Here is a 15,028-nt window from a genome sequence, read left to right on the forward strand (position 1 = left end):
ATCAGCAAACTTTTGGGGTTAGTACGGCTGAAACAGGCCAAGATAAAATGCAAGATCTGTTTCCCAGACTTTGGATATGGATTTAAAGGTCAGCAGCAATGAGGTTTCATTTCAAAGACAGATCTGGATTAATTAGCCCTTATCATTTAACAAACAAGTCCCCAAAGCATACCTAGATGCTTACTGGCCTGCTAATAAGATCTGAAGAAAACTCTGAATAAAAATAAAATGCACTGCAGTGAAGTCACTGTCCTGAACTCATGACATCATAATTGTTGCCATGGCAACGAGCTCGTCTCAAGCACAGAATACTGCCTCCACTGCAGAATCAAGGAGCACCTGTGCGGCCACAAAAGAAATGTTCTTATTCAAACACAAATCTCTTCAACCACACAGGAAATAAGATATTACTGTAGGTAAATTGCCTTTTCAATACCTCTTATTTTGTTCCCCCAGTGTGAGACTTCCTAACGCTCAGGCACATATATAAAGAGGCCTGATAAAGCACAGACAAATGATAAAAAGGGTCTAATTGAAAAACTGGTATTTTTCTTCTGCAGTGTTCATCAGTTTTTCTGGTGCAGAATAATTCTTATATTTATGCTTTCCTCTCCTACGCATATGATTACAGCCATATACAACAAACCTCTTCAACAGATGAAACACAGGGCAAAAACTCCAAGAAAAAACATCTTCCACTTCCTATTTAAAAAAGCAAGATAGATAAGTGTCAAACTGTCACTATCACGCAGCAGAACTAATTGATAGAGAACATATTCCACTTTTAGAGCCCACAACTCCTTTTGTTTAAGGATTCCCCCTCAACAGGGCCTTCACATACTAGTCATGTGTTTTTTTACACACTTGCTAGATGTAATGCATCGAATCTGCAGGGCCATAAGAACAGCCTGTGAATAGTCTCCTTGTAAAGGAAAGCTTCATCCCTTTTCCTCTAAACGACCTTCTTTTACATAAGGAATATTTGCTAACCCTAGACCCAAGCTTCAGAAAAAAAAAAAAAAACCCCACTCAGAAAAAGCTAAGCAGTTGACTTAAATTTATCAGGTCACAGTTAAGTTCCTGACTAAATGCACAAATGCCACATTTGATGTTGCAATCTCAACAATTTGTTAAAATAAATCATTTAATACTACATGACACATGAAGGAAATAGCACCCTCAAATTAGCTGCTTCTTACTAACCGGCTGAATAAAAAGTCCAAGTAATATCAAATATGATATTTCATAGTCCAACCTTAAAAAGATGAGTTGATTAACACAAAAGTAATTATTTTAAAGCAAATTTTAACAAACAGGCCATACCAGAGTGTATTTATTTGATACCTCCGTGGTTCTTAAAGAACAACCTGTAAACTACTGCTGGACTAAAGAACACTTCCACTCAACCATATGTAATTAGTCCCTCTGTCTAAATACTTTCAGCACGCACTGATGTTTTCTTTCAGCTTCTAAAGAAACAAAACTGTCCTAGCTACCAATTAAACAGCACCACCACATATCCGCATTGGCCTCATGCCTTTGTTGGACACTTTCTCAATTGCTATCAAGTACACTGATTACACCAAAACCAAAGACCATAAGTACTAAAGTAATCTGCCCCTCAAGTCCTCACTCTTTATAAAAGATTGTCTCAACAAGTGAGTATTAAACGAAGTAGAGAATATAAACAAATGATAAAATGAGGAGTTTCAGATAGAGATGATAGCTAGACAGCTGTATCCCATATGTTTGTCTTCAGTGTTCTCCTAATACTATTTCACATAACCAAGAATGATAGCCACTACTTGGATGATGGCGTTATGAAAATCCCTAGTTTAACTAACTCTCCACAACATGAAGTGTACTCAAGAAATATACTATAGTTGACTACATATTCTAAGAAATTGGAGTGTGCCAATCCATTCCCCGCTACTAAAAGGTAAAGAAATGAACACATCTTCCAAATGTTTTTAACAGCCTTGGCAGCAGATGATGCATTTGGTGATAATAACTTGCATACACAAACACACACCCAAATATACCAAATACAGTTAACATTGTTGCCATAAACTGAGAAAATTGAAACAAGTTGATAAAAGCTCAGCATAGGAGACACCTCATAATAAAAAAGATCCACTCAAGCAAGTTACTTGTCAGAAATGCACCCAATTGAGTATAAATTTCTAAAAGTGTATCTATTATGCAATTCATATATATTTACATCACAAATAGGTCTAACACAAATGCCAACAACAGTCCCTTTCTCATTAGTAAATGCAGCATTTCTGGCTCAAAACCACACAATACAAAATCACCACTTCAATAAATAATGAAAAGAAAACTGTGCCAGCAGTTAATTTTGTTTTTGAAAGATTGACAGATTAACTGGTCCCAGTCCCTTAAGCAACTAAGAACTAATGTGTCTTCTCCCAACACACACAGAAAATTACAGATTGTCTCAAGAGTTTAGTGAGCTTTTTAGGTAAGTTTAAAATGAACTTGTTGGATTAGGTTTTTCCCCAACACCACAGTCCTCCTGTTAAGTCTCACCTCTGTTTATGTTAACAGCAGATACAGGAAATGAGAAGACAGAACTACTGGCACATTTTTGTACATGTCATTTTTTCTTTTGCTATTCATTTATCAGTATTATAACAGAAGCAACAATTGCATATCTCCACATCCTAGCACAAAATTTCCAAGTACTTGCAACAGTGGCAAACCTGACTAGAGGCATCATAACCCAGAGAGACAGTAACTGTTACTCCTCCCTTCCCCCACCAAACCAAGTTGAGAAAGGCTGGGTGATTCAAGACACAAGACAATCATTTTAACTCCTTTTGCTTTTAACTTCTATAACATATAGCAAATTCTTCCTGCTGTTGCAGAGTTTTCTATAATTGTGGATGGTAAACTCAGGTTCATAAGCACTTAAATACAATGCTATTTCCTTTAAACTTCATTGCTGGTTTATAAATAGTTGCATTTACTATAGTTATTATTAAAACGTGTTACAAGACATGCCTGGATCCATCTTTAATTTTAACTACCACATGGAGAACAATAATCATGAAGTGGTTTTTCAACACAGGCACGCCTAAATCACATTCTCAGGAAGTTTTACAGCACTGGGCTTTAGCCAGACCTTAGTACGTTTGGAACAAGCCCTTTCTGCACCACAGAACTGAACCATATAAGGTGCAGCCATGTTGCAAGTTCCAAGTTCCGCAAGAAATTAAGTCATGTTACACTGAAACGGGGCATTTTTACCTCTCAGAACTCTGAAAGGTTACATTCTTCACAATGCTACTGTCTCCCACTTTCTTTGTGATGAGAAAAGGAATAGCCTTGATAGTAAAATAAACTCCAGAATTATGCAGGATTCCACACTCCCTGACTGCAGAAAGACGTTAAAACACGCTCAAGACCCTCTGTGATTTTTTTTTTTTTTAAACAGAAAAAAGGAGGCTGAATTTTTACTGCCCATCCTTCTTACCTACCCCTTGTCTTCACAAGATAAGACAGCCAAAGGAGCTTGCAGCTCTCTAGTTCCTTGTTAGGGTACAAGCAATTAGTAGGAAAGAGTAGGAGCAACTCCCAAATTCTTCTACAGAGCTGAAAATGGGCAAAGCACAAAAACATCTTCCTCAAACTCTTTTGTGAGGCTGATAAGCACCAACGGATAGGAAAAGAACCATCTATGAGACCTACAAGGGACTAGAAATCAATACAAATTGAAAAATATTGGCAACATGCTTTTGTTTGAAAGATGGGAGAATACAAAAATCACCATACTGGCTCATACCAAAGATCTACTTGACCCTCCTCCCACAGGAGTCAACAGCAGGTGGCTAAGAAAGAGTGTAAAAATAGGGTCAGCACAGGGATAGTTCCTTTGACTGTATTCACAGATACCAAGAATTTGCAGCTCAGTGCTCACCAGAGGTGAAGAACAACATGCAACTGACTGCTTAGCCCTTCTTTGTACAACCTTGCACAGAAAGTATACGCAGTAGAGGTTAGTTTAAAAACAGATATATTAAAAAAATATATCTGCAACTTTAGAAGATACACTTTTTGCAAAATTAGGTAAAATCAACCTCAAAATGTGCAAGTTTCTAGTTTACACTTTTCCATTTGACATCTCTTCTGAGAGCTCTGAACAAAAAAAAAAAAAAAGAAAAAAGAAAAAAAAATCATCTCTACAACTGCTGCTTCTTCAACAGAACAGTTTTACCCAATGCTGCCTTCTAGAGCAGTGCCTGAATTTGATAAGACAGTGGTGTAGCCTGGCAGCTGATGGCATCTCCCTTACATTGGCAGGCTCACTCTAACCAAAGAGAAGCTGCACTGGCAGTAAAATAAGAGTTAAATAAAGGTCAGCATTGATTTGACTCAAATGGCTTGCAGTGTGAGACAGTGCGACTGATTCTGAGACAGAAACTACTAGACCTTGGACTAGGCATGCAGAAGTGTAAGTCCTCAACTGTTTTGAAAAACACTTCTAAGTTCCTAAATTTAGCTAGCTCTCTTGCCACAAGCTGTCTAAAGTAACTGCGTTCTGACTGAAATGGAACAGCAAGGCAATCTTATGATAGTCTGGTCCTGGTTAAGGGAAATGATCAGTAAATCCCATGTTTCACTTGAGATATTGGAAATACTCATAATAATTGACATTGTATACGTCAGGATCAATGTAAATTCAACGAAAACAAACAAAACAAGTAACAGAGGAAAGCCACATATTTCTAACACTGAGACTAGACACCCTCATCCAGAAACAAAGTTACTAGTAAAAGGTTACTGCTTCCTCACCTACCACCAGTTTTTCCAGAGGATCCCATCCCATTTCCGCCAGAAGCTAGCGCAAAGTTTTACATAGGCTTCATCCAAACAGACAATAACCCAGAAAGTGACAGCGCAATGCTCTTCCTGCACACGTTTCCACTTCTTTTTGGCAGCAGCCCACCCTTAAATTGGATTAAGTGTAACATGAATTGCACCCTCAGGTATGATGACAAAGCAACTCAGACAAACCCTCACTCATACATTTCAGTCAAAATTACCTGGGCTAGTTTAGGTCACAGTCTTTGCTAACCCAGCTAATTTTAACTGAAATCTGTAAGATAGCGGGTCTGCCCATGGGGGTACTAGTAGATGCAAGGGAAAAGGAAACTCCAACAGCGATACCATGACAGTCGGAAGCAGTAACGCCTTGTACTAGTACAATCAGCGCCAGAAGAAACTGTCCGCACCCTGAGCTTTCTGGTCCTTTTTCCAAAGAGTGTGTGTGTTTGTGTGTGCGTATGAACATGCTGGGGGGGGGGGGGGGAAGAGAAACGTTCCTGTAAGAGTTATTAAGGAAGGGAGGCAGCATTCGCTAGCATTTCCATATCTTTGCAGCCTTAAAAATAATCAAATTCAACTAACAACTTAAACCTACATTTGAAAATTAAAATAAAAGTGAGATCTCCACAGGTATGGAAGTTCAGCAGGTAAGAAAAAGAACTGTGAATAAATATACTCAGAAAGGCATATTTGCAACAGGATTCCTGGAAGAAACTTAAATCGTATTTCTCATTCAATAGACCATATTAACTAGTAATACAGAAATGACTGATTCATCAAATGTCTGAGTCATTTCTACCTTTATTCACTGAATACTCCTCCCCCTTGGCTACATTCAAGTAATATAAAGCTGCTACTTTACACTGGTATGGCCAGGCACAAATTACTAAGTCACATGGTATTTTCAAAAAAAACCTGAATCATCAGAAGGACAAAGAGAACACATAGTGAAGGAGTTCACCGCAAAAAGGATGGTGGCTTCTTTATAGCCTTTAAGTCTTAAAGAGAAGGGGGGGGGGGAAGTCCTCTGGCTTCATTCAACAGGTTTGTGTACATTTATGTTAAGTCTTTGACTGTATTTGCTATTTTAGCATCTTAGCTGCTCTTCCTTTTCCAAAACTTCATGCCATATCATGCAATGTCAAATATGGCCATTTTACGAAAATAGCTATATGCTACTTCATCTCTAAACAGGCAAATCTGATTTCTGGGGGAAAAAGGGACTAATGAGCAAAAGGTTTCTGCCACAATGTCACAATTTATAGAAAAGGTAAATCCATCTCAGAGTGATTGTGTGAAACGGCTAAAGCTATCTAGCAACTAAGCTTTTTTTTTTTTGGTTTTTGTTTTTTTTTTTAAAGAGGTGTCTCACTGTAAGCGGCACTAAAATAAGGCAGCCAATTAAATATCCATCCACAATTTTTAGTTAAGAATTTCTGCCATGGCTACTATTAATGTAATCATACCTATCGTAGCACAAACCCAACCAAATTTTCAGCATATATTGGTTTGTAAGCTATTCTTTCTCCTACGTGCAGTTTCATCGCTAGCTTCAGTGATCTATGCACAGCCTGCTGCTAGAATGGGAGGTCCTGCATCTTGCCCATGGCCTTACATTCCCATCACTTCTCTCGTGCCAGAACCATTTTAGACCAGCTTGAGTTCATCAACTCAATTGACTGTGGTTTCACAGTGGTTTGTGCTCATCTAAAAGTGAAGCTATACGATACAACTAAGCTAACCAAAATGCTTGCTGCTGCTGCTTCTGAAAAGAGGAAGCTTCATTCCCCTTCCTTCTTTCCCCTTCCTCTACTTTCACTCATACGGTTCTACCCCTTTCTTGCACGGACCATAACACTCTTCAAAGCCTTAGCTGAGCTGATTTCAACTCATGAGTAGACTATCTAAAAAGATCTAGGGCTAGCTTTCTACCAGTTTAGCAAGTTCAACTAAAGCATACAGGAAATCAATGAGTGCCAGGACTGGTGCCAAGTTAAGGGGTAGGATCACATGGCTGAGAGCACGATTTTCCATTTCTGGCATCTTGAAAGCGATCAAGATAGAATGAAATTATGAGGAAACTCAAGTCAACACGTGTGCTTCCTCTCCCCTTCCTTGATTGGTACTGCTCTTTGTCTAATCGCATTGTGAGCCAGTTCAGAGAGCTAAACCAACAAAAAAACCCTATTCATTATTTTTGGCAAGGCTTGTTTTCGGCCAATTTAATTCCCTGAACTAGCTCAGCAAAGGAATCAGACGAGCATCTGCACCAGTGCAGGGAAGGGTGCAGGAACACACAGGGAGAGGAGGGCAGACTCGGGCTGATTTAAACTGTCATTGAACTGCATACCCTACAGCAGATCTACATCACACTGTAGTTAGAACTGACAGTAATCTGAGCCTTTACAACACGAGGCCCCCATCGCTGATGACGGCATACAAACCGTACCAGCAGTGAAACATCCTAAGAAAAGTCTAACCTGGGCATAAGCTTGTAAAATTACATGCAAAAGCAGGAGAACTCTTATTCCTCAAAATACTACAAAACATTAGCTAATGATTTCTCTGGCAACACCTCTGTGAAAACGTTCTCTATCATTCTCATTACGTGGATTTAGCCCAAGATTGCAAAGCAAGCAGAACTGGTGACAAATGCAGGATTGGAACCCTGCAAATCCTCTGTACCAAACTAACACTTCATCACTCAACTGCGGTTTATTAACCTTAAACTAATTCAATTAGCCAGGAGCAGTCTACAGAAACTCCTTTTGCAAAGGCTTTATAATCCACTATAGAGGTGCACAATTTACAATGCATCAGTATTATAACATTAACGTTATAGCATTATAATGTTAACAATTGTGGATATTTGCTAGCCAGTTGTGAAATTAGAAACTAGGGAAGGGAATAATACGGAGATCTAAGTAATCATTTTCGTTTCTAGGGATAAAAATAAGTGTGCATGAAGCAGCATAAGGATTTATTCACACACTTCAGGAAGTTTAATGCAAAGAACCATAGAAAGGAAAACATTTATGTACATGGTTTTCTCAGATTAGCAATTGTTAGATGTAGCTTCAAGTGAAATGCAAGTAATTACTTAATATACACTAACCAAGACTAGCATTTCTCCTTAAATCTATCAGTTCTCCCTTCACGTCTGCCACACACAGTCCAACAAATCCTACACTTAGCTTGCCCTGTATTGCAATGCAGCACAATAGGAAAAGGGGTGGGAAAATTTGTCAATGCAGAAGCGAATCTCTGCAGTAGTAAACAGCCAGCACTGTAAGTCTATCCAGAAACACGAGACAGTCTCTCATTCACATGATAACTAAAACCCAAAGCAAGCATATCAAATTCGGGACATTCATGTAATACTTAATTTTCTTCAACCCCTTCTTTTGACAACACCTTTATAACAGAGATTGAGAATATGTATGTGATAAAAGACAGTCATTTACCAGAGCTGTCGCTGATTCTCTCAGGATCAAAATAATAAAATCACGAGTGTAAGTAACTGAGCCTGCCTAATTGTTAGTTGTATAAGATAGCAAGATGATTGTTCTGTGGACCACAGCAATTTGAAGGGAGTAGAAAATACTACTAGAAAAAAAAAAAGTACAGGAATTAACAGACTAAATACAGACATTAAAATATTGCAATCTTTTTTGAAGTCTTTAACTTCACGGGAGCCAAAAATTGAGGAAAGCAAATGAAAACTTACTGCATGCTACAATTAGTAACTACTGCAAATTGTCCAAATAATCAGGCAAGAAAACCAACACCTCTATGGAAAAGATGAACACTATTTAACAGGAAAAAGTTGGTTGACAGATCAACCAAACAAAAAGATTCTGGACAACATGGACAAAACATTAACCTCAAACTTCTTTGCATCCTTGCAAAGGATGCGTTCCTTGAACAAAATGAAAATAGCAAAAAAGTGCTACTTCAAATGTGAGATTGTCCACTTAAATTTGACTAAAAATGCCTTAAGTAACAACGGAGTTCAAAATCTCATTCTCTAGGCAACATAAATTTTACATTATTAGCAGCGAGACCAGAAGCAGGAATGACACTGCTCTTCACACAGCAGAAGAGACTCCTAACACAGAATACGTGGGTGCTACGTAGGTTTAATGACAGACTGAGCTGAAGGTTACCTCACTGATTCCATCAAGTGAGGCAATTCTAGACATCATCACTATTACTTGGAAAGTCAAGCATTCCGAAGCTATCTGCATCCTACATCAGGAAGTCAGTATAATACTTGTTTGCTTGAATTATTACTGCAGGCTAATCTTAGAGAAAACGTTAGTGACAGCAAAACTGAGATTTTTTTCCTCTTAAGATGACAGGATGGGAAGCTCAAATTCTTTCCCTTTCCCTCTAGGAAGCACAGAGTAGGCTCCAGCTCCTGTAGTTCTGAAGATACCGTACATCTTCCCGATTCTGATCTACATGCAGCAGCCTGGCTACTCTGGCTATTGACACGACTAAACTATTTTCCAACCAACAGTTAAACTAGTAAGTTTTGGCCAGTTTCACTGGGGGAGAGGGGAGAGAGAGTCACCTTGACAACTCAGCAGAGGCAGTCGGATAGGGGAACTATTTCATGGGGGAGGACAAGGCTTCTTCCTTCTCCCTAACAAAAAAAGCTTGAAGGGCAGCCAAAATAGCAGAACATATACCCCTTGTCACAATTAAGTAGCACTAGAAGAACAGTAGTGCAGAGCCTCCTTCTTCAGCACAGCCAGGACGTCCACAGGGGAGAAAGTTTTTTATTCTCCCACCGCTGACAGGGGAGGCCCAAGAAGAGACTTAAAATTCATCAAACGCTCACCAGCGAGAAACTGACACAAAAGTCCTTACTCAAGACTGAGTAATACCCTAGCACTAGACCTCGCACCTTCCAAAAAAGTGAAAATGAGGCCACAATTTGGGAAAAAGGGCCTCTCACTCGCACGTCAGCCGTGGACTTCATTGGTGAAGACACATTTCTTCTGTCTATATGAAGTGGGATGGTCCAGTAAAAATTTAAGGTACAACACAGGCACACAAATGTCCGTTTGAGAGGAATATTTCAGCATGTAAATAACTGAATTCAGGGTCACAAGCCCCAATTCAGCCATATGACTACACAAGGCCACTTATCCAGTAATCTATTCCATAAAAATTACTAAAATGTCAGTGAGAATGAAATTTTGTTTGCAAGATGCAATGTACATTTTTATCATGCTGGATAAAACATCTAGAGTCTCAGCAGTGGTTAAATTGCTGCTATAAAGGAAATTGTCCTCAGATAAATGGTTTCCCTATGAGAAGGTTTCAGTGCTACACCTCACCCCAGGTCAATAAATCAAATTAACTGCACCTTGTCCTCTGGCCAATGACATCATCGGCTTGACCACATCTTGTGAAGCGAGTGCAAAAACATATGCTGTTTAAGGCATGAAATCATATTACTGCTTTTTGTCCAGCCAGCCTTGTGCTGCTGGTCTGTGAAACAGTCAGTCACCTGAACAGTCTCATTACTCTCTTCTACAGATCTTTTCTTATAGTATTCAAGGCCTGTCTTCACCAAGGGTGAAGAAAAAGGAAAAATAATCTGAGTTGTTATTTTTGAAATCAAAATGCTTTTCATTAGCTACAATCTAGTGTTTTGTAACAAATTAAATTTAGAACCAAACTACAAAATATGTTGGCTGCACATGTATATGAACTCTCTACCTAGTCATGCTTCAAAGACGTTTACATGCTAATCTGGCACAGCCACTTTAAAAGTACCCTGCTGTCAGGTCCTTTTTCTCCACAGGGTGGAAACAATGGTCATTAATGAAAAAATCTAGTTTTATCTGAAGGCCATACCTGCATAAATGAATTTTAAAAAATTACTGCCTCTTGCTAAAAAAGTAGTTCATCTGTTTTCTAAGTAGCCTAATATCTACTTTAGAACAGAATTACTCCAGACAATTTAAGAGGATTAATTTCAATTTTCACTTGATGAACTTATGACACAAACACACACACACACAAAAAAAAAAAAAAACTTATCTTGCTTTCTAGACCCTGTACTGCCTAGTAGCATCTTCTGTCATGGAAGCCAAATCTAAATAAAAAAAAAAAACTCAGAATGGTCAAAGATACAAGCAGTGACAAAAGCATCTGACACACAGCACTGTTAAACTGCATCCACACTAAGCAAAAAGGAGAATAAGATTATCTTCAATGTATTCAATTCTGTTTGTGTCCACAGGAAGGAGGAAAGCTGTTTAGATTTTGAGTGTGTCTTCTATAGCTCTCTCAGTGCCAGGAAACGTAAATTAGAAGCAACTCTCCTTTAAGGAAAAGAATCAAGGACAAAGGGACCAAAAATGCCCAAGCCTCTGAAGAGCAGATATGAAAGGAACAGCTTTACAGTCCTGAGTTGCTATAAATTAAAAATAAGCTTCTTATTTAAAAGACATGAGTGTTTGAGAATCTATGAGCAGATCTGATGCTGCTCAAGCCCCAGGAGGGTTTTGTTTTTGCTGGCAGGGGTGGAGTGGGGATGGGGGGGTCATTTTGGTTATTAGTAAATAAATCAAGCGGCAGAGTGAGGCCTAGGCGCCTGCCAGAGGAACCAGGGCCTAGCTCTCCCCCCTCCTCTCCTCACACAGCCTGGGTTTGATCTCGGGGCCCTGTGGGTTGCCAAGAAAATTTAAAAAAAGCAAGAGAGCGAGAAAGAAGAATCATATTGAACCACAAAAGCACATGGGGCGAATGTAAAATATAAACACGGCGTTGGGCTCTGAGTGGCTGTTATTAAAGGTCTGAATTACTAAACATGAGAGGCGGGGAAAGCCAGGCGGCCATTTCAATAATATAAACCTCCCCGAATTAGACATTATTCAAATGAGAAAGAGAAGGAGAGATAGAGAGAGAGAGGGAGAGAGGCAGAAAGAAGCAGGACCCGCACCCCCGTGCCGGCCGGCCGGCCGGCTCTCCCGGCACCCCGGCCGCGGCGCCCGCAGCCCCCGAGAGTCTGAAGGGGCAGAAGGGCAAATACTGGGTGGGCACATCGCGCCCGCCCCACTGCAAACAGCCTGCCTCTCGCCTCGGAGAGGGGGCCACGGAGAAACTCCGCCACCCCGCCAAGAGGAGCCACCCCACGTTGAACCCTACCCTTGGCGGGGGGGGGAGGGGAGGAGAGGAGAGGGGGGAAGCTTTAAATAACATCCAAACCCAGCTCTCTCTCGCCCTACCCCCTCCTTGAGGCCATCCGCACCCATCCACCCCACGCCTGCAGGCCTCAGGCTCTGGGGAAATAACCTCAGCTGGGGGGAAGGGGGGGGGAAACCCTAGCCTTTCCCCCTCACCCCCAAGCCAGGCGCGCACTTCCATCCCTTTCCTCCACGCTGCCCCAGCGGCGGATCCTGCCCCGCTCGGGGGCAGCGGCAGGCGGCCGCCGCCGCCGGCCTTCCCCCCCCCCCCCCCATCCCAAACCCCGCAGCGCGGCCGCCCCAGTCTCTCCCCCCCCCCCCCCCATGAATATGTAAAGCGGCTTTTATTGTGGGCGTGCGGGCCGGCGGTTGGGGTGGGGGGGGGGGAGTCCGGTTGGCCGCCGCCGCCGCCCGCTTTCTGGTGCGGGGCTGCCCGCTGCCCCCTCCTCCCCCCTGCTGCTGCCGCCGCTCTCTCTCTCTCCCTCCCCGCGCCGTCACCTCACCCCCCCCCCCCGACCCCACCGCCTCGGCGCTGCCGTTGCCGCCGCCGCCGCCCGCGCCGCCGCCCCCCAACGGCCCCGCCGCCTGCCCCGGCGCCGGTGCCCGGCCGGGCGGGCGCGAGTGCGAGGGAGGGAGCGTGTGTGAGTATGTGTGTGCCGCTGTGTGTGCGTGTGTGTGTGTGTGTGTCTGTGTGTGTGTGTCTGTGTGCGCGCGTGTGTGTGTGTCTCCCCGCACGGGGAAACTGCTTTCCTTCTTCCCCCCCCCTCCCTCCTTGCTCCCTCCTGTGCCGTTAATTATAATAATCCTGAGTACTAATAAATTATGCTAAGCGGGGCGGGCGGGCGGCGGGGGGGCCGCGTGTGCGAGTATGAATATGAATATGTAAAATGCAGTAATGATTACCTGCCGCTGCCGCCACCGCCGCCGCCGAACTCTCATCTTGACTCGCTGCTCCTCCGTCCGCCATTTTGAATATTTTAACCAAAATCGGCCGCCCGATAAACCCTCCCTCGCTCCCTCCTCCCCTCCCCCTCCCCTCCCCCCGCCGCCGCTCACCCCCCTCCCCCCCGCGCCCCTACCGCGCAGCCGCCAACTCGCCGCGCCGCTGCCTCGCTCTGCGCCTGCGCGCGCCCCTCTCTTCCCCCTCTTTTCTCCTCCTCCTCCTCTCCCGCCCGCCCCAGCCGCTTTCCCGACAGCCGCCGCGCATGCGCCTACCTCGCTCGCCCCCCCCCCCCGGCCCAGCTTCGCGCGCCACCGCGCAGGCGCTGGATTCCCTTCCCTTCACCTTTGGCCCAGGCCTCGTTAACGTGTAAACCGCCGCGCCGCGCGCACCAGCGCTTCAGCCCCCCCCCCCCGCCTCCCCGCGCTTGGGGGGGGGGGGGGAAGGGAAGGGAAGGGGGACACGGCGCCTGCGCACTGGGGCTGGCGGGGGCCGGGCGGGCGGCGAATGGCGCAGAGCGGGGGAGAGGGCGTCGCGGCGCCGCCGGCCGGGGGCACAGCGCGGGCGCCAGGCAGGAGCCGCCCTCCGCAACGGGGAACAACTCCCACCCTGCCTCATCCGTTTTTTATTAACTGTTCGGCCACCGGGCCTTTCGGGAGCCGCACAAACAGTTAATCACGGTAGATAAAAGAGGAGCGGCTGGACGCAAACACGTTCAAATATAAGCGTGAGGCTGCTGGAAACGGCATTTCAAGAAGAGCTGTTCTGGGGAAACACCCGTCATAACTGTTATCTGCCAGACAGGTAGTTCCCCGAGCTGCAAGCAAAATTAATCCCCTGTGAATAAAAAGGAATCGAATACAAAGAAATGAAATAACAGGACCCTCAGTGCTGTGCCGAGGAGGGGTGCGTCAGCCGTGGTCCGTGGTCTGTTACTCCTTCAGAGAAGAGCCATGACAAGGAGATGAGTCTCCTCTTCAGAAGCCCTCCCTGACGCATCCCTAGTCCTGGGCAGCGCAAAGCTCCTGCGGTGTCTTTCTCAAACGAGTATTTTCTCCTCTTCCACGCTCTGCATCAAATTTGACTAACCCAAAAGGAAAGGGGAGTCAGGCTTTGTGCTTCCCCCCAACACACACCTTAAAAGAGTGTACAGCAAACACTAAGAGAGCAGAGGGACCCACAAATAAAATCAGCTTTAGGTTCAAAACTTCCAAATCAGCACAAGCAATAAGCTAAATAGGCTAAAGAAACAAAGTGTTGCTTATACTTGACAAATTAGGCAGAGCAATAATAAAACATGCTAATATTTTTAAGCGTTAGATTGCATAAATATATATTATTCCTGAGCTTGGTAATGTACATTTGTATAATGATAAAAAAAAAAAAGGGAATAGAAGATATAGGATAGTTTTCATTAAGAACTTAGTCTACCGTTTTCCAAGACTCATTAACTCCAATGCGTCAGAGTCCAAGCCAGACTTTCTTGAGGGGCTTAAAACCTTGTGAAATCAGAGAAGTGGCAAGAATCCACCGTTGCTTGCTTTGCTGGAGAAAATTATGACTTGTATCAGAGGCAGTCGCTAGAAGAGCCAAAAAGGAAAGGCTGAGGGAGGGAGACAGCAGGGTTTCTCTGTGCAGGCTCAATCAGAAAGGTAATTTGCACATTTTTATTTAAAAATAATTTTCTCTGATAATGGAGGATTCTTCCATATCATAAAATAACCTCCCAATACTGCAGAAAACACCAGTGGAAATGGACTGTGCTATGAAACAGCAGAGACCTTTCCCTAACACTGTAATTCTATACTTACACATTCATTTGATGATACTCCATGCCAGTAATTAAGCACTTTGTCTTTCAGAAGATCTATTTTTAAACTCACAGAAGTGAAAATGTAAACAACAGCATATTGTCATGCTGCTCTTCTGTTCAGGCGTGATCCTCGCAGGCCAGTTAATCCAGTTTTATGGCCAGGTTATACCAGCCCTGCTGCACGCAGTGGCTGCACCACGACAGATAAAGGTGTAGAGAAAG

At 43.3% G+C, this 15,028-nt stretch overlaps 1 protein-coding gene across 3 annotated transcripts in view; it reads right to left on the minus strand.

Moving 5' to 3' along the window:
* POU2F1 (POU class 2 homeobox 1) overlaps positions 1–13,547 on the minus strand; it is a 121,701-nt gene extending 108,154 nt beyond the window's left edge. The window contains exons 1-2 of one of the 3 annotated variants that reach the window (XM_068909628.1): positions 13,339–13,547; positions 12,957–13,001 (exon numbers count right to left, since the gene is read on the minus strand). Coding sequence is in view for 1 of the 3 variants with exons in the window: in XM_068909605.1 (XP_068765706.1) it covers positions 12,957–13,020 (64 nt within the window). In the remaining 2 variants the exon portion in view is untranslated. Of the gene's footprint in view, positions 1–12,956; positions 13,092–13,338 lie in introns of those variants that run through there. The other 2 variants (XM_068909605.1, XM_068909618.1) reach the window with 2 other exon arrangements.
* Positions 13,548–15,028: the final 1,481 nt, after the last annotated feature.

This window comes from Struthio camelus, chromosome 1 (genome assembly GCF_040807025.1).
Source record: "Struthio camelus isolate bStrCam1 chromosome 1, bStrCam1.hap1, whole genome shotgun sequence".
In the NCBI taxonomy this organism is placed as follows: Eukaryota; Metazoa; Chordata; class Aves; order Struthioniformes; family Struthionidae; genus Struthio; species Struthio camelus.